At 36.2% G+C, this 27,961-nt stretch overlaps 1 protein-coding gene and 1 long non-coding RNA gene across 4 annotated transcripts in view; one reads left to right on the forward strand and one right to left on the reverse strand.

Annotated features, from left to right (window-relative positions):
* The window catches only part of LOC134730442 (uncharacterized), a 325,205-nt gene extending 322,972 nt beyond the window's left edge, over positions 1-2,233 (reverse strand). For 2 of the 3 annotated variants that reach the window (XM_063604532.1, XM_063604534.1), the window contains exon 1: positions 1,402-2,223. In XM_063604532.1, coding sequence (XP_063460602.1) covers positions 1,402-2,223 — 822 coding nt within the window. Of the gene's footprint in view, positions 1-1,401 lie in introns of all 3 variants that reach the window. The other variant, XM_063604533.1, reaches the window with a different exon arrangement.
* LOC134730443 (uncharacterized) overlaps positions 918-27,961 on the forward strand; it is a 400,466-nt gene continuing 373,422 nt past the window's right edge. Inside the window, exons 1-2 of the long non-coding RNA XR_010112205.1 lie at positions 918-1,003; positions 2,178-2,592. This is a non-coding gene — a long non-coding RNA (uncharacterized LOC134730443). The remainder of the gene's footprint in view (positions 1,004-2,177; positions 2,593-27,961) is intronic.

Here is a 27,961-nt window from a genome sequence, read left to right on the forward strand (position 1 = left end):
AAAAAAATTAAGCATTTCTTTTTTAAAAAATGTGTGAATATGAAGTTAGGTTTTCTCAATCTCAGAGAAAACAATGGGAGGATTCCTTAAGAAAAATTGTAGTTATATTGTTAATCTGACTCAAACAACGTAAGCATGAATATGTAATCTATAAAAGGGTAGCACTGAGTAGTTTTCATGAATTCGAACTCCTAACAAAATCACCCCTAAAATTCATAACGCAAAAAAAAAAAAAGATCAATTCTAAGTCCTCAGCATAACCTGCTGCCAGTATTTGAAACAGCTGATCACTTTATCCTTCTAGAAAAACTGCTTTTGCCTCGATTTTGGGGACGATTTTGGGGATATTTCCTTTTCAGATTTTTAACTTACTTCCCTGGTAGATACTTGTCAGAATTCTTTGCTGGATCCTGTTAATTTTCCCAACTGTTAAATGTCGTTGATTCCGTGGACACAGTACTTGCTCCCCTATTCCCTACCAAAGTTCTCACTGACTTCCTTTTAAAGTACCCTGGAAACTGACAGATTTGTAGCTTCAACCAGAAAATTCAGGCACATATTTACCACATTCTTATGATTTCTTTTTTTCCTGGATCCACAAAGATTGAAACTCGCCACATGGGGGCACATTCGTTCACCATAACTGTGACTAAAATTGGTGACATTTTAATTTGCAGGCAATTACCTCTACAAACACCTCCCTTCATTAGAAATAAAAATTGAGATGTTCAAAGCATCTTACAGGTCAAAGAGCTAAGCCAGATCCTCACTCAAGCACTCAAGAGTTTTTTTGTTTTTTTTTTTTCCCGAGAAAAACTCTGGAGGAACAAACAACTTTGAACATTTTCCCACTGAAGTCCTAGCGTTTTGGCGCTGACAGCGTTAACTTCTACACGGAAGCTGCCCCTCCGCCCTCCAGAAGGAAAGAGGACCCGTATGGGAGCCGCAGAGAAGCACCTAGAACCCTGGGGCCTGAGGGCCGGCTGGAGGCAACACAGGGCTGGTAAGAACGAATATGACCTCGTGTTAAACTGGAAACGAGAAGGAAGGCAGAATATGGGTAGACAAGTCAGAACAGCTGCTCCCATAGCCGCCAGAAGCAGTAGACTCTTCTGAACTGTGGGACCCAAGACTGCCGGGTACGCAGCGGGCACAGGACGGCAGGGGCACCTGCGCTGCCGCCTACCGCCCTGGAGGGCGCTTCAGGCCCAGATCCCAGGGCAGCAGAGGGTGCGACAAGGCGTCCCAGCAGCCGCGGCCCTGCAGATCCTTGGGGCGCCTAGCCGGCATCCCCTCCCCTGACCTGACGCCTTCTCTTTGTCCTGAAGGATGGACTGCAAAGCTATGTCCGGCGGTGTGGACGAAACTCAGTAAAAGGGGTTTCGGCAACGGGAGACTCACCCGCCATCTCCGTAGGAAGGTGTCTGGGGCTGTGTCCGCGCAGCCCAGTCCCGGCCTCCTCCTCCTCCCAGAGGGCTTCCAGGTCTGACCGAGGGTCGCTGGGACTCGAGAACTGGAGGCTCTGACTGGAACACTCCTGGGCGCACTCCGGCTCAGCCTGGACCCGGGCAGGCCCGTTTTCACCGGGGTGTCTACACTAGGGTCTCCCAAGGCAGCGAGGCGTCCGGGCGGGCGCCAGGGTGGCAGGGCCGAGTCTCTGGAGGTGGCCGCTCTGAAGGCCGAATCTGGCCAGAAAATCTGGCCAGAAAAACGGACCACTGCGTCCTTGCGGCCTCCTTTCCACGTTAACCGGGGGCAGAGAACACCCAGGCCCTGCTGTGGGTGCCTAACGCGCTGGGGCGCATAGGCCAAGCCAGTCCAACCAGGGTGTCCAGTCAGGGGCGCGCTGAGGCCGAAGGCTGTAGAGATCGAGGGACATGGGGGACCCCTGACGCCAGGTCTCCTTCTCGCTTCCGGGTCCGCACTCTGGGTCCGCAGTCCCTCAACCCACCAGGAGGCCAGAGATGCGGCTGGGGTGGATCCAGGGAGCTGGGGCCCAGATCCACCAAGATCAGGGAAGGTTCCTGAGGGCCCGCTGTCCCTCAGGGCCTGAAGAAAATCCATTCTCCGCGTGCTTGCGTTGGAGAACACAGTGGCCCCCACCGCCCGCCCTGAGACCTCCACAGGGTCCTGATCCAGAACTTGACGACCTGACGCCATCTCATCTCTCCCCACAGAACCCCTGTCAGCCTGCCGGGGGACGCGGTGCCCGCCCTCCGGCATCCGGGAAACAGCGTCCCAGCCGGCGCCTGCGCAGGTGCCACACTTCCTGGTCCTCTCTGGCTGCTTCTGAGGGCCTTGGCTCTGGCCGGGGGCGCTGCAACGGGCTCAGCCTTCTAGGGGTGGCGGGTGAAGGCCTACACCTGCCCCAGGACGGCCAGGTCCACCAGCACCTGCAACAGACGGAGAACTGAAGGAGCATCTTGAAGCTGTGGCTGTCTTGAAGGTGTCGCCGCTTGTCCTCACGAGCACCATTTTGATTCTCGTGCCCTGTGTGCATGGGTGGCCAGCGTTGCTGGTAGGGCTCCTGCACGCTCAGAGTGGCCTTGGCCAGGAAGTCCGGGGTTTCCGCAGGCAGAGTGGATGAACAAGGTAAGTGAGGCTGCTTGTCACCTTCGTGAGGACCAGGACACAGTGCACATAGCTCATGAAACTGCCCCAGTGCCAGAAGTGCTGAGAATGGGAGTCTGCAAAGGCTGGAGTTTTATATTTGGTTCCTTTGCCAGGCCGACATAGTACAGAGTTCCAACATCAGCAAAAAGGTCAAGATCATGAGTATGCTCTGCCATGGGAGAGGCAGCACAAAATGCCTTCCAAACCAGCAGTGTATTGGCCACCAGTAGCACCAGACATGCGTGGGTAGAGAAGCCATTAGCATTCTGGGTCCTCCCAAAATTCTTGTACTGTGGCATGTATGGGACCACCCCTCTAAAGATCGTGGTCCCAGCAGCCCCCCAGGAAACCAGATGGTGCGGCAGGACAGAAACCAATCCAAGCCTTCTGCTTCCATGCCCAACATCTGTGCCACCCATTAGGCAGGGTGATGTCCACCTTGCCTAAGCCTCTCACTCTCATGGGCTCCTGCACCTGCACATTGAGGGTTATCTCCACATTGCTGCAGCTATTCTGTGCAATCCTCTACCAATGACTGTCCTGATCTGCCAGGGCACTCTTCTCTGTCCCTCTGTTTGATGGAGAACCCCTTATGATTTTCTTAATAACTTTTTCTTCCCTCTAGTGTACTGTGTTGTAAGAATGCAGTTTATAAGGCTAGGCTCAGTGGCTCATGCCTCTAACCCCAGCACTTTAAGGGGCCAACGTAGGCGGTTCACTTGAGCCCAGGATTTCAAGACCAGCCTGGACAACATAGGGAGACCCCTTCTCTACAAAAACAAACAAACAAAAAATACAAAAATACAAAATTTAGTCAGGCGTGGTGGCACAGGTTTGTAGTCCCAGCTACTTGGGAGGCTGAGGCAGGAGGATTGCTTGAGCCTGGGATGTGGAAGCTTCAGTGAGCTATGATCACTCCATTTGCACTCCAGCCTGGGCAATAGAGGAAGACCCTGTCTCAAAAAAAAAAAATACAGTATATAATACATATAATATACAAAATATGTGCTAATCAACTATCAACTGTTTATGTTATCATCAGTAAGGTTCTGGTCAGCAGTATGGTATTTGTAGGTGAAAGTTTGGGGCATCAAAAGTTATACATGGATTTAAAAATAATAAGGTCTCAGCCCCTAACTCCAGGGTTGTTCAGGAGTCAACTGTATATCCATCACTAAATGCTTTAATATTTTCAACTCCTTATTATCCATCAACAAATCTGACCACTGTTTACTACATCCCTGGCAGACACTCTGGTTCAAGCAGCTATCTATCATCTCTTTCTTAGAATATTGTCATAATCATCACCTAATTCCCTTGCTTCCACATTTGTTCTGCCTCACAAATCTAGTTTCTATTTCCCAGAGGGGTCATTTTTAAATATGTCAGATGTGGTCACCCCTCAGATCAGATTCATCCAATGGCTTCTGTCATATTCAGAGTAAGTCAAGAATCATTCCTAAAAAGCCATGTGTAATCTTGACGTTTTCCTTTCTGTCATCAACTCTGACACTATTATTTTTCACTGTGTGTCATTTACTATGGGATTCCATTGGTTTCCAGCCTCAGATAACTTTTCCTCGTTCTTTATAATGACTGGGTGGGGAGAATTCAGACTTCAAATACACAATTGATGTGGGGAAATATTTTAAATACATACTAAGCTGCATGGTAGGGAAAGGATGAGGAGATATGCTCACTCCCTAGAATAGCTTCAATCTTCATAATTCAGCACAACAAAATGAAAAGTGAAACAAAGAGAAATAAGTTTCTATAGAAGAACCTGTTGAATGTTAACATCCTCTTATATACTCATGAGAATACACACATGCACACACACAATTAAAAAAGCATAAGTTTCTATTTAACAAGTGTATATCTGTGTTGTGTATGTGCATATTTAATTTTGCAAAATAAGGTTTTTCAGTAGTAGAATGTATCTCTTGTGAACCCTTCTAAATCTTATTTTTACCATGTTCTGTGAGCTGAACAGAACTGCCCTGTATGAACTACGACAAAGAGCAATTTGGTTGTAGAGTGGACATTCAATTGACCTTGAACAATCAAAAGAGAGATAGCTCCCTCCATATTATCTCTGTCTCTGGATTCTGACAATTGCTCCATCTTCTCATCCATCATGGTTAGCACTAGATATGGTTCATGGCTGTTAATATCCCCCCCGTTATTAAAAGAGGTATTTTGTTCTCTTATGGGAAAAAGTTTTCATAAGGTTTTATTTATCTCTTCCTTGAATATTTCAAAGAGTATACCTGTAAAATCATCAGGTTTACTTTTTGTATGTGTTTTGTTTGTATTTTTTTTCTCTTTTCTTGGATGGGAGAAAGCTTTTAACAACTGATTCAATGTCGCTAATTAAATGTATAGAAATAGATTATTTCTTCTTGAGTCAGTTTTAATACCTTCTATTTTTAGATGTGTGGATTTTAAAATTTATTAGCAAATTTATTGACGTGTTTGTGTTTTATTAATACTATATACTTTATAATTATGTAGCTCTTTGAAAAATATGTTTTAAGTATTTCTTAAAAAGGAAATACATTTCCAGAATATTTTAAGTTATTAACCCTTTTCATGACTAAGCAGCAATAAAGAGACATTTTTGAAATTTTTACGTTTGTCTTTTAAGAATAAGTATTTATTACTCTATTATGGGAATAAGTTAAACTGCTTCACCAAACACATATAACTTATTTATACAGTATGCAGTAAAAAGCTGAAAAATTATATTTTACTAAGCAATACACAAATTCTTTAGGGAAAAAAATAACTGCCTGTGCATGTTGAGACATGTTTAGTGTTCTTTTATACTTTCAATAATGCATGTTGTTATGATAAAAGATTTTTATAAGTATTTTAAACATATATATTTATATCATATTACACAGCTATACAACTGTGTGTGTGTGTGTTTATATACATGCATATATTTTGAGGTTATCTGAAAGGAATTTTAGAGCATTTAAGTGGCAGACCTTATCAATAGATTCTCATCTGGAGTGTCTTCCTAGTGAATCAAAGTTTAGACAAAATATTCTTAGTTGAGACTGAAACCGTATTATAAGGTCACATGATTACTTGCACAGATTTTATATCCTCTCAATTTCTTATATTATTTCTTAATTTCAATTTTTTAAAATTATTTCTTAATTTTTTGTATGCTGTTAGTTTTGGGTCAAAATGTTGTGGTCTTTAAGAATGTTGAGAATGTTACACTATTAAAATGTTATTTTGCTAAGATTTATTTCTTATAATATTTCTAATGTTCACTAAGATTTTAATAATTTTTCACACTTAAAATGCTGCGTTAAAATTTCTTTATTTTTACAAAATTTTATTAATTAATTACAAATGCATTTTTAATTTATGTATCTAATGCTTTGTTGTTGCCCTTTACACACAAGTCCTGAAGACTCTTCATTACTTTTCTTCATTATTCACAACTTTTACATTTGTCCACTAAAATTATGATTGTTAATTACTTACCAAAAAAAGAGTCTCCCTTATTGTAAAGCATTAGTATTGCTTTGAATATAACAAAACACATCAGTGGTGACTTATTATTTACAAGGATGTTTTTCATCATTATTTATTATTATACATACCATGTCAACTAATTCAAGTTCAATGTAAGAATAAAGTACCGTCATATTTTTCTTTAAAGACATCTTATCTTTTTTTTTATTATGATTATACTTTAAGTTCTGGGGTACATGTGCAGAACGTGCAGGTTTGTTACATAGGTATACACGTGCCATGGTGGTTTGCTGCACCCATTAACCCGTCATCTACATTAGGTATTTCTCCTAATGCTATCCCTCCCCTAGCCCCCCACCCCCTGACAGGCCCGTGTGTGTGTGGTTCCCCTCCCTGTGTCCATGTGTTCTCATTATTCAACTCCCACTTATGAGTGAGAACATGCAGTGTTTGGTTTTCTGTTCTTGTGTTAGTTTGCTGAGAATGATGGTTTCCAGCTTCATCCATGTCCCTGCAAAGGACATGAACTGATCTTTTTTATGACTGCATAGTATTCCATGGTGTATATGTGACACATTATCTTTATCCAGTCGATCATTGATGGACATTTGGGTTGGTTCTAAGTCTTTGCTATTGTGAACAGTACCACAATAAACATACATGTGCATGTATCTTTATAATAGCATGATTTATAATCCTTTGTGTATATACCCAGTAATGGGATTGCTGGGTCAAATGGTATTTCTAGTTCTAGGTCCTTGAGGAATCACCACACTGTCTTCCACAATGGCTGAAGTAATTTACACTCCCACCAACAGTGTAAAAGTGTTCCTATTTCTCCATGTCTTCTCCAGCATCTGTTGTTTCCTGACTTTTTAATGACTGCCATTCTAACTGGCGTTAGATGATATCTCATTGTGGTTTTGATTTGCATTTCTCTAATGACCAGTGATGATGAGCTTTTTTCCATATGTTTGTTGGCTGCATAAATGTCTTATTCTTTAACATTTAGAATGCTGTACATGTTCTGGACTCATTCACAGTCTCCCTCCTTATATCCTGCTATTCTTTCCTTGAACTTAGTACATGAATCTTTCTATTTCTCTTGAATATAATTTACCCTTTGGTCTGTATACACCTTCACACTTTATGCTGCCTCTACCCACCATGCTCTCCCTAGGCATAACATACTTGGCCCCTACTATTTATCTGCTCTGATTCTCTGTCTACATGTTTTTGTTTTGTTTTGTTTTGTTTTGTTTGTTTGGTTTTGTTTTGTTTCAACATCTAAAGTAAGTGTATTGGACCAGAGGTAAGACCAGAACAGAATGTGGCATGTAGGTTTCTGTTCTGAGCACCTAAATGGTGGATCACTGGATAGAAACTAAGGACATATATATATATATATATATATATATATATATATATATATACACATACATACACATATATATCAGAGACCTCGAGGCTGTGGGATGAAATCATCCTTTAGGTGTCTATTTATTTAGAAATCAGAAGTATACAGAAAAGAACTCTGAAATGGTTGCTCTAAAGCACTCTAGCGTTGAGCAGTTAGTTAAATTAGGAAGAGGCAAATTAAATTTGCTTCTTCTGATGACTGAAAATGTACAGCCAGCAATACAGAAGGGGTCTGGAGAGTACTGTTGTCATGCAACTAACGAAAAATAGTAAGAAATATAAAATGTGGTCAGCTGGGGTGAATAGTGAGAAGATTTCTCATAAGGCAAAAACAGATAGCAGACTTAAGAATTTGGCAAAATAGAGTTATTAAAAAGAATTAAAATAATTTTAGTGAAGTATTGGCTATAGTATTCCCAGATATAGCAGGATGAAATGGAAATGAGTACAGAATAAGTGGAGGTTGTTTTCTAACAACCGGAACATGAGTCAGTAGTTGCATAGTAATGAAAATAGTGAAAAATAGGCCAGACGTGGTGGCTCATGCCTGTAATCCCAGCACTTTGGGAGGCCAAGGTGGGCAAATCACAAGGTCAGAAGTTCGAGACCAACCTGGCCAACATGGTGAAACCCCATCTCTACTAAAAATATAAAAAATTAGCTGGGCATAGTGGCGGGCGCCTGTAATCCCAGCTACTCAGGAGGCTGAGGCAGGAGAATTGCTTGAACCCGGCAGGTAGAGGTTGCAGTGAGCCGAGATTGCACCACTGCACTCCAGCATGGGTAATAGAGTGAGTCTCCATCTCAAATATTAATATAATATAATATATTATTATATTATATTATATTAATATAATATAATATAATAATAATAAAAGAAAGAAAAAAGAAAAGAAGAAAAGAGTGAAAATAGAAAAATAGTACACTGAGAAAAAACAGGGAACTGTTTTAGGGGTCTAGTTCTCCTGTAAGTGGAAGGCAATGGGATAAATATTGACCCCGAATATCAGTCCTGGTTACAGTAAACTGGCAGTGGCTAGTTACATGAGTTGCCATCTCCTTTCTTAAAATGTACATTTTAGATAATTAAAGAAAATGTAAAATAACCATCTAAGAAGGTGGACTTTCATTTCTAAGGAATAGGAAGAATTTTGGATAGTAAGAGGTATTATTGATTTGTTGTCATGATTTCTAAGTGGCAAGTTCACATATGTTATTTTCTGCAGATATATTATGAAATCCAGTTTGAAAAATCCAAGAGAAATTTTGTGAGTCTAACAAGGATTGGAGCTTGTCAAAGTACTGTGTGAATAATATCCCCTCAAAATTTATGTCCACCCAGAACCTCAGAATGTGACTTTATTTTGAAATAGAATCCTTGCATAGGTTGTAAATTAAGATAAATGTATGTGGATTAGGGTGGGCTCTAAATATAATGACTAGTATTCTTATAAGGAGAGGGAGATTTAGATAGAAAGACCCACCTCGAGGGAATAAGGTCTTGTGAAGATAAGTACAGAAATTGTAGTGAGGCAGAATTGTAGTGAATTCAAGAAATGCTAAGGATTGCCATCAATCAAAAGAAACGAGGAAGAAGCAAGGGAAGATTCTTCCCTAGAGCCCTCAGAGAGAACATGGCTCTGCCAACAACTTGATTTCAGACTTGAATTATCCAGAAATGTGAGAGGATATATCTTTGTTGCTTTAAGCCTCCTAGTTTGTAGTAAGTTTTATGGAAGCCCTAGGAAATTAATATAATTAGTCAAGCACATAGGCAAGAGGCCAAAGAGCATGAAGCTGGGTTTGCTAGAGAATAATAATACCATTCCATAGATTTTCTAGCCTGAGCAAAGAAGAAACAGAGTATGAAGGAAAATGTGAATCTCGCAAGGTGATAGGGCTGATGAATTCTGTGCTGAAATTAGGTAAAATTATTATTAAAGAGGGATATTAAAATAAAGGTAGAACAACAACCGAGGATGATTTTGGAAGGATGCTTGACATCCACATTTTTGAAATGTTATCATATTATTGTGACAAGTTCTGAGGTATGAGCATGTGTTTTTGCCTGAGGAAGAATGGAGTAAAAATCTATATATGGCTTTGGAAAGTCAGGGTAATGGGATGTTAAGGTGATTGAACCAGGCACAGTGGTGAAGTACAGGCCCTAAATATTTCAAGTATTGGTTGCTGTAAAAGTGAGGTCACATAAGACAGAAAGAAGAAAGGATGAAAGGTGGGATATTTTAATTGCAGGCAAATCAAATAAAAGTGATAGTGTATCAAAATATCAGCAAGGAATAACATAGACATATTCCCTACTTTCTAGTTCTAAGATCAAAATGCCTGACACTAGCATTTACACATAGATAAACACAACTTCGTACTTTAATAAAAGAAACAAATCTATTGTTTAACCAATGGAAAATATCAAGTTGTCAGGCAACTGATGATAAAGTACCATCTTTTGAAATTTTAAGTGCTAACTATATTTTTGTTGGGGTCATACTTAGTATGCTACTATTAAACATTTAAAAAATTAATGATTGGGGTGATGAACCAGAGTGTATCTTTAGTAAATTTGCTGATGACACCAATTTGGTAGGACAATTAGCACATTTAAAAGCTGTATTAAAATTCAAAATGACCTTGATGAGTTGGAGAGGAGCCTGGATATAAACAAGATGAAGTTGATTAAGTTCATGTGCTATAATTCATTTAGCTTATTTCATATTCAGACTGGCCAAACCATTATGCAACTGTGATCAGAACTTTTAATCAAAATAGTTTGAACTATCTGTCTTCATTGCAGTGCAGTCACTGCAAACGTGAAGTCAAGACTTTTGTGCATCCAACTGGCATGAAACTTATTAGTTTAATCAAAATGCTGCTGCTGCCAGGGTTCTTCAAGACATGGACACTAAGATTTAGATAGAAATATATCGTATCCCAAAAATCACATGGGACAGGTCATTCTTTCTGAACTCTGAAAAATAACAACAAAAATCTGTGTACTGGAGAAGCCAAAAGTGCCATGTAAACTGACAATTGTGTTTAAAAAGAAAGCAACAAAGCTAAATGAATGAGCACATACAATTTTGGATAAAAGTTTTTAATATATTGGTTACTTAATGTTTTAGGAAATTTTCCGTAACTAAATTACAGTGTCAAGACTTGGAAAAAAGAATTATCTGCGAAAAATGTTTTACCTGAGTTAAGTTGCTTAAGAAATATGTATTAAGATTTAAGAAAATAGCAGTAGACTTCAGGATTAACATTAACACTTCAATGTGGGTTTTAAAGCTTTCAGATCAACATCTATAACAAGAATTTCATACAAACTGTAAATTACAAGGATAGAAAGTTTTCACACAGATTGAGGAGTTTCTCCATACCCTAAAACCTTTCCATGGTACGCCTCTCTGGTCAATAGATCCAAGATAAAGCAACATGATGGGAAGTGTGTCCTCAATATAGGTAGTCTCAGGACTTCTTTTTTTCATGTAATTAATATACTTTATTTCTTAGAGCAGTTTTAGATTTATGGAGAAATTGAACTCAAGAGATCTCACATATGCGACTCCCACTGTGTTTAATTTATTATTAATATTTTGAATTAGCATAGTACATTTATTGCAGTTGATATTGGCATACTATTCATAACTGAAGCTCATAGTTTACATTAAAGTTCATTCTCTGTGTTAAAAAATTATATTGGTTTTGTCAATTGCCTCATGTCATGTATCCACCATTACATTTTCATACAGAATGGTTTCACTGCCCTAAAAATCCTCTGTGCTCCATCTTCTTAGCCTTCCTTCCCTCCCATCAACCCCTGGCAAAAACTAATCTTTCCACTGCCTTTAGTTTTGCCTTTCCCGGAATGTCATATAATTGGAATCATACAGTGTAGTCTTTAAGATTGCTTGATTTAACTTAGTAACATACATTTAAGATGTCTCCATGTCTTTTCATAGCTTGATAGCCATTTCTTTGTATTGCTGAAAAGTATTCCATTGTATGAATATAACACATTTCATTTGTAAATATATTTATTGAGGAATATCTTGGTTGTTTCCAGTTTGGAGAATTATGAATAAAACTGCTATAAACATTTATGTGCATGCTTTGTGATATGTTTTCAACTACTTTTGGTAAATTGGATTTCAATTGTCATATTATAAGGTAAGACTATATGTAGCTTTGTAAGAAACTTCCAAACCATCTTTCAAAGTGGCTCTACTATTTTAAATTTCCATGAGCAGTGAATTAAAGTACTTTTGCTTTACCTCCTCACAATCTGATATTGTTATGGTTTTGGATTTTAGCCACTCTAACAGATATGTAATGGTATTTTGTTGTCTTAATCTACAATTCCCTAATGGCTTATGATGAGCATATTTGCATATGCTTATTTGGCATCCATGTATCTTTGCTGAAGTATCTGTTCAGATCTTTTGTCTATTTTCTAATTGGATTATTTGTTTTCTTATTGTGGAGTCTTAAGACTTATTTGTATATTCCAGATACAACTCCTTTATCAGGTTAGTCTTATATAAATATGTGCTTCCAGTCAGTGGTCTGTGTTTTCATTTTCTTAATAGTGTCTTTCATAGAGCAGAAATTTTTGCTTTTAATATAGTTTAATATAAAATTTGTTTTTCTCATGAATCATGTTTTTGATGTTGTATGTAACATTTTACTGGGAAACTTATAATCACCTGTATTTAATCCCTTGTTTTCTTCTAGAAGTTTTATTGTTTTGAGTTTTGTGTATGTTTCTGATCTGACATGTAAAGACATTGGAGATTCTCACTCTAATCTTCACAACAAGAACAAAGCTGGACTAACTGAATATCAACAACATTTAGATTCAACAAATAAATGAGTAATAGAAAAAAAACTTTTGCCCTGAAAATGGTGAGAGATGGACAGAGAGATACAGAGACTCACAGTTTGTGGGTAAAGAAGTCCAGGTAAAAAAGTCCAGGAGCAGAAGCCTGCAGCTGGAAACACTGTTGGTAGAAGCAGTTTAATCTGTAATTGATGGATTGCTGGAGGGTCAGTGTGGAGTAGTTTGTGAGTTAAAATTTTAAGGGGGCGTAAAGGGGAATACAAACAAAACAAATGAACAAAAAAATCCCACAGAAGAACATGGATATGAATTACACCACACTGTTCCTCTGAAACTGTGCAAGCAAGAAGAGAGTGAAGTAAAATATATAAAATGTTGAAAGAAAACAAAAATCACCAACCTAGACTTCAGTAAGCAGTGAAATTATCCTTCAAAAGTGAAGAAGTAGACTCAGAAAACTAAAAATTGAGAGGGAATTTATCACCAAGAGACCTGCCTTTCAAGAAATGTCAAAATAAGGTCTTTAGAGAGAAGGAAAAAGATACAGGTCAGAAACTCTGATGTATATAAACAAAGGAAGTGTTAGAGAAAGAACAAATGAAATAAAAAATAAAATATTTTATTTTTCTTATTCATTAGGGCTTGCAGAATTGTGATATTCTAATTATGTCATTTATTTTAATTTATTGATTGGAATAATTTTATAAAGACATGCTTTCCCTTATCTACTATTTGGTTATGCAGTACTATCATTTGTAAGGTGATAAGGGCATTATTCCTTGCCTGTAACCAATTTTTTAATATTACTACAATTTCATGAATTTATTAAAACTCTACAATGATTTATGATAAACATCTCAGCAAACTAGGAGTAGAAAGGAAACTTCTCATCCTGATAAAGGGATACTACAAAGTAACTATAGCTAGCATTATACTAAATAGTGAAAAACTGAAAGAAGATATGAAAAATCATATATCTGATAAAGGATTTGTATCCAGAATATATAAAGACTTCTTACAATTTATTAATAAAAATAATTTGATAAAAGTTGCCAAAATATTTGAAGATGCACTTCACCAAACAAAATATTTGGATGATAATTAAGCACAAAGCAAGGTTCTCAGGGTTATTAGTTATTAGGAAATGCAAATTAAAACCATAATAAGATGACTTTACACCCCTACCAAAATGATTGAATTTAAAAAGAATGGCCATTACCAAACACTGGTGAGGAACTTCCCTGCATTGCAATGACAAATGGGCTAGCCACTAGAAAGTTAAACCTATGATTATTATGGAATCAACAATTTCACTTCAATGTAACTACCAAAATAAGTTAAAACATGTGCACCCCCAAGGCAAGACCTCAGACATTTATAGCAACTTTCTTTGTTCTATCTAAAAATTTGATAAATTGTATATGCATATAATGGAATGTAAATCAATATTAAAAATGAACTTACTTCTGATATATACATTAGCATAGATAATTCTCAGAGGTATATAAAGCCAGTCCCCAAAGATTACAAATTATACAATTTTATTTAATGTAGTGTTAGGAAGCAGTTTATTGATTGCTAATAGCTAGAGGATATGGGGAAGAGACTGCAAAGGAGCATGAGGAAACTATTTGAGTGATGAAAATGTTCTATATCATGTGGTAGTGATTAAATAATAGCAAACATTTAAAAAATGTATCAAACTATTTGTTTAAAACTGATTAATAAGATTACATTAAAATCATGCTTCAATAAAACCTAAGTAAAAATAAATAAATAAATAAAAGGACAAATCATCTGAGTAAAGTCATCTAAGGATAAAATGTTTGACAGTATTCTACACTTCCTTCCTTGGCAAACACTATGACATATAATCATTAAGTTTTCTGCAAGAAGCATCTAATTTTTTTAAGGAACTTATTGATGATATAATCCTTTCCATTAGTGGAACTCTGTTTTTTCCAGACAACAATTTTTTCAAGAGATTCATTTAGTCTGGTGTCACATGTAGATTGCCTTATTTCAATATATTCTGTGTATAATTCCAGATTCCAATATTAATTTTATTTTGAGCCATGTGTTGCAGCCTTGATTTGTCACATCTTTAAGCTCTACACAGCTCTGTATTTTGTTTTACAATCCCATGAAACATAGCTTCAGTCACTGTCCCAACCCGCACATATCTTGGATTTAGAAAAACCTGTGACTTACCTTTGAAATTCAATTTTTCCATAAGACGTTCAACCACAAAATCTTATCTTACTCTCTAGCATACTGAAAGCAGACAAACAAGGAACTCATAAAATAATCAGCACCTAACAAAGTGTGTGTGTGTGTCAGTGGCTGTGTATTTAAAAATTTTTTCATTTCAGAAATTACATTTAGTTTTGATATTTGATAACATCCTATTCAAAATAAGTATTATTTTATTTATACATTTTATAGCCTAAGAATAAATAAAAAATGCTAGATGTTACATTTTTTTCTAATTGATAAATATCCTATACATATAAATGGTTTTGCCATTATTTGAAGTGATTATGAATGATCTCTCTCCCTCTCTCTCTCTCTCTCTCCCTTCCTTTTTCTGTTCTTCTCTCAACCATGGAAAAAAGCCAGATAATAATAACTAAATAGCACAACTGAAAAAGTTAAACTGTTTAATATGGGACAATATTGTCCAAATTGAATGCCTTTAAAATTCTAGAGTTAAAGACATTGCACTAAATATTGTGCAAAAATATAATCATGTTTCCTTATCTCCTAATAATAAATTGCCTTGACTTTCTAAATGTGACAAAATTCTTTCGCTTTGGGATGATAACTTGGTAGTACTGTCATAAAGATCAAATTTCCCTCAAAGTATTAGACTTTGTCATAAAATTTGGAAGTACCAGCTCCCCTGAGGCAAATGTAAATACACTGTCAGTTTTTTTGTGTGTTTATTTGCTCTAACACTGTGTGATCCACTGTCTCTAGGGAAATAAATCTGCTTCACTTACTTCTCAAAGGATTCATTGTGGACTAATAAATATTACTTTAAAAAATTCAAGGTAAAATGATTCTTAATATTTTAAAATTGATATTTTTAGACTTCAGAATCGTTAACCTTTTCAGATATAAACTAAGATTACTTAATGGATTAAAATTGTAATATTATAAATTTTTGTCAGTAAACTAATTTTATTCAGCTTAAAACTATTACTGGCATCAAATAATTAACCTTAAATTGTTATTTATTTGAGAGGGATGTATACATTTTTATCCTCAACTAAATTGTGATGATAAAATAAATCAACCCATGATTACTTAATAAAGTATAAAATGATGATTAAATTGTCTAACTTTCTTAATTTTAATTGAAATATAAAATTATCTCAATAAATGACCGAAAGGTAAGAAGCCAAAGACAATCAAAATATATAAATATTGTCTTTAATAGCTAAACTTTAAGATTTAAATAGAATTCAGAATCGTATCTAAATTTGTAGTAAAATTTTAAGCAGTAGATATCAAAAGTATTAAGAGTTAAAAAATATAAACTACAGAAAAAATAGGTACTTTATACACACATTTAAATACATCTATGCATAACTATATTCAAATGTACAAAGTCTGAACTTCATTCAAATGCCAAGGACCTGGCATGGGGATATTTACTAAGCACTTGCCATTTAATTTTATCCTCACAATACTTCAATGTATGTGCATTTTTACCTATTTAACAAATTGAAGGCACAAGGAATCATTGATGGCATAGCTTGTACAATCTTGTAAGGAGCTAAAATGTTGAATAATGTTATCAATTATTTTAAAAAACACAATTTTTCGTTGTTGATATTCTCTGTCATTTTTCTATTCTCTGTTTTATTTATTTTTTTCTCTAATCTTTAAAATTTCCTTTCTCTTCTTTTGGGTTTTGTTTGTTCTTAACATTCTTTCTAATTTCTTGAGGTGGAAGATTTGGTCATTATTTGAGACCTTTCTATTTTTAATATAAGCATATTGCAGCTATAAATTTTCCTCTGAGCACTGATTTAGCTGTATTCTATTCAATTTATTATGTTTTGTTTTCATTTTCCACTAAATCAAATTATTTATCATTGCTGTCATGATTTCTTCTTTGACCCATTAATTATTTAGTGGTACATTTTTAAATTCCCACATATTTCTGATTTTTTTATTTTTTCTGCCATGTTTGATTTCTAATTTTGTTGTATTTTACTCCAGTAACATACTTCGTATGACTAAACTTAAAAAAAAAAAAAAAACTTTACAGTGTGATAAGACAGAAATAAGATAGCACTCACGTTCCAAAAGGGAGAAATTGGAAACATAAAATGGGTCTTGGGTCCCAAGCAACCCCAAAACCTAGCCAGGCAAATTCGATTAGGCTTTAAGGCCACATACTAATTCTCTGTGACCTGATGCTTCATTCCCTGGGTCCTACAAGGCAGTGACCCCATCTCTTAGCTCTGGAGTCCCCATTGAGCTGCCCAGACTCTGGGCCCACTGCTCTGTCCTTTCTGGCCTCTGCAACTATGGCTCTTCCCTCAGTATCATTTTTCTCTTATTTCTTGCTATCTCCAATCCTATCAGTCCCAGCTTATGGTGTCTGCTGGTATAAAATTATCATAACCCTTATCAGTCTTCCATGAAATTCATGGGATTCTAAGCTACCAGACATAAAAGTTCTCCACAGATCCTTCCTGAACAGCCCAACTTTTATTCTTGGTTTTTCGTTAGATGTTTGATTAAATCCATAAATCACATGTCTAATCTCTTTACCAATCTTAAATAATGGTTGTCCAGCCATAGCTTTAATTTTCTCTCCATAGCATCTATTTTTCTCATCTTTTGCTGCTGCCTGGATAAGCAGAGAATTTTCCAAATCCTCAAGTGTTGGTTTCTTTTTGCTAAATGATTTATTCCTCATTTTATCTATTTTCTCTCATATTAAGCTAGTATAAGCAAGAAGGAGAAACCAGAGAGTTTGTTCCACAATGTGCTTGGAAATATCGGTTATTTGCTAACAAATTCTACTTTCCTCCCAACGGTAGAAGGTAATTCAGTCAAGTTCTCGGCACTTTATGACCAGGGTCATCTTTCCTCCCTTGACCAGTAACTTGTTCTTCATCTCTTTCTGAGACCTCACCAGAAGCACCTTTAGGATTCATATCTCTACCAACCAAATTGAGTGGAAAGTGTGGAGTTCTAATATGCCCTTTCAGTTGCAAACCCATTTACCAGTTACTTCTATATTAGAAGAAATGAATGTGGTACCTTTGTTATAATTTATGAGTCAATATTGAAATACTATCAATAGAAGTTCACATTAGTGTTCACTCTTTGCTTTGTACAGGCTATGGGTATTGTCAAATGTATAATGACATGCTTACACCGTTACAAAATAATGCAGATTCACTGATTCAAATTTTTCCTTTTCTAATTCATAATTTGTTGTTGATATGTTATTTTCTAATGGTTCCTTTCCATGGGTGGGATCACTGATTCTGCATTTCTTAAACTCTTTAATGCTTAATACTTTCTATCTAAATGGACTTTATACTTGAAGGGAGCCTGACTGTATTAGTTTGTTCTGACACTGCTATAAAGAACTTTCCTGAGACTGAGTAATTTATAAAGGAAAGAGATTTAATTGACTCACAGTTCCATATGGCTGCGGAGGCCTCAGGAAACTTACAATCATGGCAGAAGGGGAAACAGGTATATCTTACATGGTAACAGGCAAGGGAGAGCAAGTGTGAAGGAGGAGCTGTCAAACACTTATAAAAACATTAGATCTCATGAGAAGTCACTCACTATCATAAGAACAGCAGGAGGGAAACTGTCCCCGTGATCCAGTCACCTCCCACCAGGTCTCTACCTTGACATGTGGGGATTGTGGCGATTACAATTTAAGATGAGTTTGGGTGGGGACACACAGCCAAACCATATCAGTGATTCTATATTTTTGTCTGTTTCTGTGACTCAAAACTTTCTAGACAGCTGCTCAACTTTATGCTTTTTCTCTTGATTCACTTACTCCTTTGATTGCCTATGAGATATGAATTACCTTTATGATGTTAAGAATCACTGGCTTTCCTAATAGGTATTTCATTCAAGTTCTTCTCTGAGCAATTCTTTCTGAGAACTCTGTGTAAATCAGGTTTATAGAAAGCCAGTTGGAAGGCAGAAGACATAATGCCAAACTTAAAACAAAATTTTCCCCCAGCTATCAGCTTCCTCTAAAGAAGTCTTTGCTTTCACCTAAATTCCTAGTTCATTATTTTACTTAGTGGGAATGCATTTTTTTTTTTTTGTAATGGAACACCCCTTTTATCTGTGCTCTAAGAGGGAAGAAACAAGAATGTGGGGCTGATTAGCACAACTATTTTTCTATATATAGATTTCTAAATAATGCCCCTGTTTACATAAATGTTTCTCACTCTGTCTTCTCTGTGGTCTGTTTATTATGAGCCTGACATCTCTTAAAACAAATGGGCATATTGGTTATTACTCACCAAACAACTGTATAGTCTTAAATTGTGGCAGTATCTAATATCTTTATTTGTAGACCATTTCTACATTAGCTTCTGTCTAACAAATAATTTAACTAAATTTCCCTAACTAAAAATCTATAGAAAAGTTACAAAAACAGTGCAATTAATAAATTTCTACTCTTCACCTAGATTCATCAATTATTAACGTTTGTCTCATTGGCTTTATATCTCATGGAATACATTTTCATACTATTTTTTTGTGTGTTGCTTTGCTTAGTCTTACTTGCCTTTGGGTGTTTGTTTTGCTTTGTTTCTTAACAGATTGTTCAATTAAAATCATTAAGTTTTAGGGCAATTCCAAAGCCTTCGTAACACATTTTTTTAATTGGAATGGACTTCCTTTATTTCCAGTCTGCCTCTTGGGTTTATTTTTGCATCTTACTTCCATTTTTAAGGAAATATGCTTATGTCTTGCAATTACCCAGATCCAAGCCCCCTTCTATCCTCTACTGACTCTGCTGCTGTAGACACTATGTCTCCTCTCACTGACAGCATATCTTCTTTAACCAGATGTGTTATCATCTTGGAGTCCTCAAATACTGCCTAGTATTTTTGCTGAGATCTAATATATGTGTTGATTTAAAAAAACACAAACTCATGAATTCTGCCAATTCATGCACTAAAAATATCAGAACTTATAGGAGGAAAAATGATATGGCACAGTAATTAAATCTTTGACAGCCTCATAATCAGGGCTTCAACTGAGCTTGTAACTATCCTAGTAATTATACAGCATATTAAAGATTCACTGGCATTTCCACCCAGAATCAGCCAGTCCATCATTTGTAGAAAATCCAAGATTTTATGCATTTTCTTTGGAGACTGTCCCTTAGGGTAGCTACTCAAAAGAAGCATGAATTCCATCACAATTAAAAATCTTGTAGGGTCTACCTTTCTATCATCAGGTTTTATTTAAGCATTTTTTAGCACAGGGAAAATATCCTTTCATCTATTTTATTTGTGTATGCAGTATCATAGTATCACCAAACAGTTTGATGTCATAAAAAGAGGTGCAGAGTTTTTGGCCACTAAAATGGTTACTATGACTCAGAAAAGAACCTTGGCAGGTCTTTTCAACTTTTTTTCTTTTTCTTTTTTTTTTTGGTCTTTATGTATGGTGTTGTTTAGGCTTTCTCTTTAATTATGAGAAAGGGTATCCTTGATGACTTCTTAATTTGGGTAAAATTATTTAAATCTGGGAAAATTATGTTTGAGACTTTGTAACTTCTTTTTATACCCTTATCATTTCTTTATAGGCAGTGTCATCAGAACTAATTTGCATGCACCATAGCAAATGAAGGGTATTTGATCATTCCACATTGATGCATTCTAGTTGACATCAGTATTTGGCCCCATTCCTATATGAGCAGATGATTCCTCTTGCATAGATTATCATCTTGCCACTGCAGCTCCCCTTTCTGCTCAGTAATGAAAAGAAATAATAATTCTTCCAAAACAAGACTTCCATTAATTTCTGCCGCTTCCAATATAGTTAAATCAATTGGCTTTATGGCTGCTGTGCTTCCTTCTAGAACACTTTGAAAAAAATACATATGGATATTTACTTCAGTAGCAATGTGTACTATATGAAGTGCAGGTGGTTGGTTTCTAATCTGAAGTTTCTGCCTTCCTTCTCTAATAGAGTTACATTTATTAGGCTTTAATTCATTTAACTACATATTTATTTATTTGTTTTAATATTGTAATAATAGTAGGAGCATTAAAAACACCATCTTAGAAAGATTGCTTTTTTGTTTTTGAGTTCTCGCTAAATTTGTTCAATGTCATGGCAAACATATATGAAACTATTAATAACTTATGGTACTTTCATAACTTTATGGATAACAATGTGTAGACTACAAAAGCATTTGGTATAACCAAGGATGAAAATAACATATATTGTAAAATTGAGGAGGAACAGAATTGTATTGGACACTGTCATTTACTCTTTTTTTCCCTTAGGAACCCAGCTTTTTTTTTAATTATGAGAAAGCATAAACTTATACCTTGAATAGTTAATTTGGGGCCAAGCATCTGAATTCTGCCTATTGAAATATGGGAGAAAAGAATGCACATCACTTTCCAGGTTCAGCTTTTACATTTTGTAATGCAGTATTCTCTATTATTTCTTCCCTTTGCATGGCAAAAGTAAGAACAATGTGGTTGAGATTGGGCATACCAACAACAGAAGGACCTATGGCAGAAATGGCTAATTCTAACAGCTTGCGTTGAACTCCGTGTTGTGGAAATGAATGTTTAGTGTGCCCATACAAATTAGCTTTAGCATGACTAATGCGAAGACAAATTGCAAGGGCCAGAAGGCAGAAGTATAAAGATGGAAATAGCTGATCTGGAGACACCTGGAGGAAAGAGTTGACTATATAATATTAATATCCTTTACTTCTGCCCTATTCAGTGTGGTCAGCTACTAACCCACACCATTTTATAACATCATAAATTACTTCAAATGTGTTTTTTCCACATGAGCATGCTTAATGGCTACCCACAGTTTCTGTAGATCACTATAATAGCCATGTAAAAGTGCCATCTGTATGCTTGTCAGCAACTGCTGTCCTCAAGAAGGTTTTATTTTCCCTTGTTAGTAAACTGAGCTTTAAGAAGAAGATATAATTAGCAACAATAAGAATCAAATTTCCAATTCTTATAATATTTTAGAAGTAAACAAACACTGATAAATAATTCTTTATTTCAGATGCCACAGACATGTGAGAAATGGAACTTTTGACAAGATCTGTGAAAAGAATGGTATTTTATTGTATTAGGATTCTCCAGAGGGACAGAACTGATCGGATATATGTGTATATGAAAGGGAGTTTATTAGGGAGAATTGGCTCACATGATCATAAGGCAAAGTCCCAAAATAGGCCATCTGCAAGCTGAGGAAGGAAGAAACCAGTGGTGGCTCAGTCCAAGTCCAAAAGCCTCAAAAGTAGGGAAGCCGACAATGCAGCCTTCAGTCTGGCCAAAGGCCCAAAAGCCGCTGGCAAACCGCTGGTATAAATCCATGTGTTCAAAGGCAGAAGAACCTGGAGTCTGATGTCCAAGGGTAGAAGGAATGGAAAGAAGCATCCAGCATGCGAAAAAGGAGAAAGCCAGAAGACTCAGCGAGTGAGATTATCCCACCTTCTTCCATCTGCTGTGTTCTAGCCGCACTGGCAGACCACTGGATGGTGTCCACCCACATGAGGATGGGTCTTCCTCTTCCAGTCCACTGACTCAAATGTCAGTCTCCTCTGGCAACACCCTCACAGACCCACCCAGAAACAATACTTTACCAGCTGTATAAGCATCCTTCAATCCAATCAAGTTGACACCTGTTATTAACCATCACATTTATATAACGTGTAGTTTCCATTTATGAAGCATATTACGTGCTTACTACAAAAACATAAAAAAAGAAGAGAATGTATAATTGAATTCCTATAAAGGGCATAGAGGTACTGAAAGAAATGTCTCCAATACTTTTAGGATTCCTTACTAAGTTTTATCTCTGTTTTTTCTATGTGAATTAACTCTTAGAAACTCCTAATCATACACGTTGACATAGCCACTGACAAATATCAGGTTTTTTACCCATAATACATCCAACCCCCAATCTCCTAGTTTTCAAAACAAGTCCTAGAAATGGCTTTAATTGGTTTATTTTATGACCATAAGTATGCTATACCATTGATTACTGTATCCAGTAAATTAACACCCCTGGGTTTAGGGGAAGAGCCATTCCCAAAACACAGATGGTGTGGCTCCCAGGTGGAGGAAAGCATCTGGGCAGACAAACCATCAGCAGGAGCAGGGATGAATCTTCTCAGTTTTTGGATGCAAGTTGTGCTTTCTGAGACCTTTGTGTGTTGAGATCATCACTTAATGTGCCTCCCAGCATCTAATTTTTGTTGTTTTACTAAAAGTACATTGATTTCTCTGTGGTGAACTGTTTCTGCCCACGCTAGCTCTACGCACATCAGATTAGGCATCCCTTCACCCTGGATAGGCATAATCCAAGTTGAGGCTCCTTCCAAAAATGACTGATTCAAGATGAGTCAATTTCCAAGCGGATCTATTAGATGCAGTCTCGAAATTTGTAATGAAAATATAAAGAAAAATGGTATATCATTCTACTGGCCATGATAGAACAAAAACCTGAACCCACTAGTTGCAACTTTATCTCCACTTGGAGAGAAAATGCCTGAAAATAAAGCAAACTCAGAACAAGTAGATACTAAGAGTTGAAGAAAAAAATCTGCAGTCCCAGCTAGCTACTCAGGTGGCTGAGGAGGAAGGCCTTGAGCCTAGTTTGAATTTTCAGCTTGGGAAACATAGCAAGAATATCTCTAAAATAAAATAAAATAATTGAAGAAAAAGAGATTTCTGATGAGGGTTTTCAAGCATTTTGACCCAATCTTTTTAAAGTTTGACTTTTCTGTTGACTTCTTTTTTTTTCTGTTAACCAGTATGTTTATATTTCTGCTTAAGCTAGTTTGAGTTTAATACCATGTTACTTGGAATTGAGTCCTCACTAATAAGTGAGGATGAGGGGAGGTTATGGTCCAATTCTCAGATGAAAATTTGAATCTTTATTGACTGCCTGGATTTTCTTTTCATAAGCAAGTAAAGTAGGGAACATGTGATCCACAAAGACTCACCACTATGGACTATATCAACAACCCTATCCAACAGATGAAGGAAATTGGATGTAATAATAGAGTTGCTTTGGAACTAAGAATCAGAGATGATACTTAGAATGAAGAGACAGAAGTAACATGAGGTTGGTACAGCTTCCTTTTTCTTTGTCCACGACCCTCCTAATTATTAAGCCATTTATTAAGAGTTTGAAAGTACCTCCACATGATATATACTTGCAGGTATTCCTGTTTTATTTTCATTTCTCTGGTCAAAATTCCTCTAGTACTATCTGAAATAACAGTATAGGTTATCCTAGATATTTGTGATAAAATATTTAGCTTATATTTTTTCATTTCTTCTACCCGGAGTAGTTTACTTTCTACCTAAACCAGGTTATAAAACATCAAGTCACCTAAAACGTCTGTGTTAAATAAAGCACAAAATTTATTGTATGGATATTAAACATTTTTCTAGAATTCAACTAAAAATTCATCAGTTTACATTTTAGTGAGAAACATACTAAAAAAGAAAAAGCAAGGAAGGAAGGAGAAAGAAAGAAGGAAGGAAAGAGAATGAAAAGAAAAGAAAGAAAGAAAAAGAAAGGAAGGAAGGGAAGGGAAGGAAGGAAGGAAAGAAAGAAAAAAGAGAAAGGAAGGTAGGAAGGAAGGAAGGAAAAGAAAGAGAAGAAGTAAGGAAGGAAGGAAAAGAAAAGAAGTAAGGAAGGAAGGAAAAGAGAAGAAGGAAGGAAGGAGGGAAGGGGAGGGGAGGGAGGGGGAGAGAAAGAATGGCCTGAAATTTAAGTCTAATTCACTGACTGTCTGAAATTACAAAAGTCACAGGTGTATTGAAGGGCCAAAATAAAAATTTTCTTTGTTAATGTTGAGAACATGTTGTATAAATATGATTATTACCACCACATATATCTTTTACAAAACTGTAGTGTATCATAGTGATTCTGCAGTTTCAAGATAAAACTGCGAAATTTCCACTTAAAGCTTTTGTCTGATTTTTTTCTTTAAAGAAAGTATGAATATGACTCAAAAGTGATTACACTGATAAATGTATACTACATTCCACTATGAGAAATGCTTGTGTGCTATCCTTTCTTATAGGTTTGTTAACTGCTCAGGGAACTGATCTCTCAATAACTTATATTTTACAATAATATATGTAAAATATTGTTTAATTGTACCACTGAGAATTGAGGACTTTACCAATTCCTAATATAAGCTTAATATATAATTAGAATTTGTTTTCATTTTTTCTCCTGTGCTATGAGCTGGCACTATGAGAACTATTGTTCTCACTACTTTTTATGTTGGAACATATTAGTTTGAAACAATCCCTGATTTTTTTTTTTTCAAAAAAGCAAAAGCAAAAGCAACTGAGATGCTTGGAGTGTGTAAGAATGTAGTAAAATGTTCAGTTAGTTGCTAATCCACTTGGGTTAAGTGCAATCTCTGGAGGTGCTGAGCATGATCTAATACTGCAGCCTTCTGCCCAAAGAGCATCATTACAGTAACAGCCCTGCCAAATATTCTCTGCTTTTCACTTACACCTAATAATGCTTCTCAAGATACCCCTTATAATGTTACTTAGACATGCACACAGGTGCTCATTGAAGACTTTGACTTTAAAATGAATGCCATTTACAATGGCAACACATTTGGCAAACAAGTGAAAACTGAAAAATGCCAATGAACAGATTGAATAAAGTATTCTGAATATGCATTTATTTATTTTTTTTTCTTTTTTGGTGTCATATATTTTGAAATGGACAGGCTCATTCATATATATACATCCTGCACATTTTACTTTTCATAATCAGAGACAGAATATCATAACTATCAGTCATAGGATCTTTGTGAATTTATGCAGATGGGCTGACTTCTTTGATAATTTCTGGTATCAAAAAGAAGTGTTAGGTTGCTTATGATTCCTAAAAAAGTTATTGCAGCAGCACAAATTATAACTCAGTATTTAAAAATCAAACATTTCTTTTTGTCTTTTCTTCTCATCTCTCTGTTTTCAGGCCCACGTGTTCTTCACATGGCTCTGAAAACACAGAAATGAAAAGGAAAGACAAAAAGGAAACTAGTCGGGATGTCTTCACAATTACTCATCACTGCGCACACTGAATCCACTGTATGTCCCTACTCATAAACAAACAACTCCCTGTGAACAGTAAAGCTCTTCTTTTACTTTCTTCTTCAAAATATGATGCTTTGAATAGTAATTGAACTTGGCTTCTAGAGATTATAATGTAAGAAGAAACTGTATTCCTCATTTAGTGGGAAGAATTCTCAAAATGATTCCGATAACTCACCTTTGATTCTCAACCCCTTTGATTGCAGATGGACCCTCTAAATATGAATGTCATTCCTGTGAGTGTGGCACATTATGTGGCAAAGAGAGCTTATCTAGGCGGGGTTAACTTAATCAGAGGAGCCCTGCATGAGCAGAGTTTTCTCCAGATGGTGGCAGAGAGATTCAAAGCATGAGAATGATTCAAAGCACCATTGCTGGCTTTGAAAATGGAGGGGGCAACATAGACCTTAAAAATGTTCCCAGCTCTTAATGTTCCCATACTTGACTCTATATAAGGTTTCTTTCTGACTATAGGCCCCTTACTTCCATTTTTCTTAAAGCATTTATTTCAGAAAATTTGCAATTGTAAACTCTTTATCTGCTCTATTCAAATGCGAATCTAGTATAACACAAGAATAGCTTTATCAATGATCTGGGAGTTATTCCTTTGACATTTAATCATATAAGGAGAAAGAGATAGCATCCTTTCCTCCAAGTCCTTGTGGGAGGGTAGGAGCCCAAGTTCAATAAGTGACAATAGACAAACACAGGTGGCCTAATCACATTGACCAACCTCTCCACTAACATCTTCCAGTAGTTTTCCATTAACTCACTCCAACATTTAAAAATCTTCCTGTCTTTTGCTTCAGCAGAGTTAAATTCAATCCTTCTCGCATAGTTTAATAATCTCTTTCCATTATTCCAATAGTCTTGAATAAATTCACCTTTGTATATTTCACTAGTCATGTGTAATTTTTATTTTATGGTATATAAAAACTTGAGAATGACATCTAGAAGCTGAGAGAGATGTCTGCAGACAGGCAACTAGTAAACAGGGACTGAAGTTTTCCAGCTGCAAGAAATAGATTATACAGACAATCTAAATGAGCTGGAAATGAGTTCTTCCCCCAGAGTCTCAACATGAGTTCAGCTGAGCCAACACCTTGATTTTGCTCTAGTGAGACTCTCACAGAGAACCTAGTTGAGCCTATGAGGACTTCTGACCTACAAAACTTATTTAAGCCACTAAATTTGTAGCAATTTGTTACAGAACAATAGAAAGTGAATGTGCCTTAGTGGAACCCAAGAGAATTTTAAATTCCCTGGTTTGAATATAGGGAGTATAACAGAGATTGAAGACTTTGGGGATATAGTTTTGGCCATGCCCTAAATGGCACAGAATGTTTTCTAACTACCTTAAATGGCACAGCAGATTTTGTTTTAGTTTTGTTTTTACCTAAATCAGGTACTCCAATATAAAAAAAATTTTTTTTCACTGTTTTGGATTTTGATAATTTTCTGAGCCAACTTATGTATTCAAATATAATTATTATCCATTATACATAATAAACCACACTTTAATAAAAGAAATTCTATTGGAAATAAGTAAATAATCATATGTATTTTAACATGTCTGATATTGGTATATACGTAAGTTGGAAAGATTTGTTATTACTATGGCATAAAATAGGCAAATATTTGGTGTTAACTTACTTTCAAATAAAGAATACTTTTTAGAGTCTTTAAAGTATGTCCTTTCAGATAATCTGACACAGATTATCTAAGGAAACAGGAAAACTAAGAAGGTCAATTTTGAGAATTCTTCAAAATGCTTCAAAGTGTGTGTAGTATGGAATGATGTATTTTAAATCTGACAGCCTTTATAATCCTAGCAATTTGGGAGACCAAGGCAGGCAAATACCTTGAGCTCAGGAGTTAGAGAACAGCCTAGACAACATGGAGAAGCCCTGTCTGTACAAAAAATGCAAAAACTAGCTACACATGGTGGCGTGCACCCGTAGTCCCAGCTACTTTGGAGGCTGAGGTGGTAGGATGACTCAAGCCCAGGAGGCGGAGGTTGTAGTGAGTCAAGATCACGCTACTGCACTCCAGCCTGGGCTACAGAGCCAGACCCTCTCCCAAATATACATATGTATATGTACACATACATTTTATATATTTAATATAGGTGTATATATATTATTTAACATATATTTATATATATAAATAAAGCCTTTCAATTGCTCACATCTGAAATCTTTTTGTTAAAATGTCATTCTTTCAGCTA

The sequence above is a fragment of the Pan paniscus genome, chromosome 4 (assembly GCF_029289425.2).
Source record: "Pan paniscus chromosome 4, NHGRI_mPanPan1-v2.0_pri, whole genome shotgun sequence".
NCBI classification, from domain to species: Eukaryota; Metazoa; Chordata; class Mammalia; order Primates; family Hominidae; genus Pan; species Pan paniscus.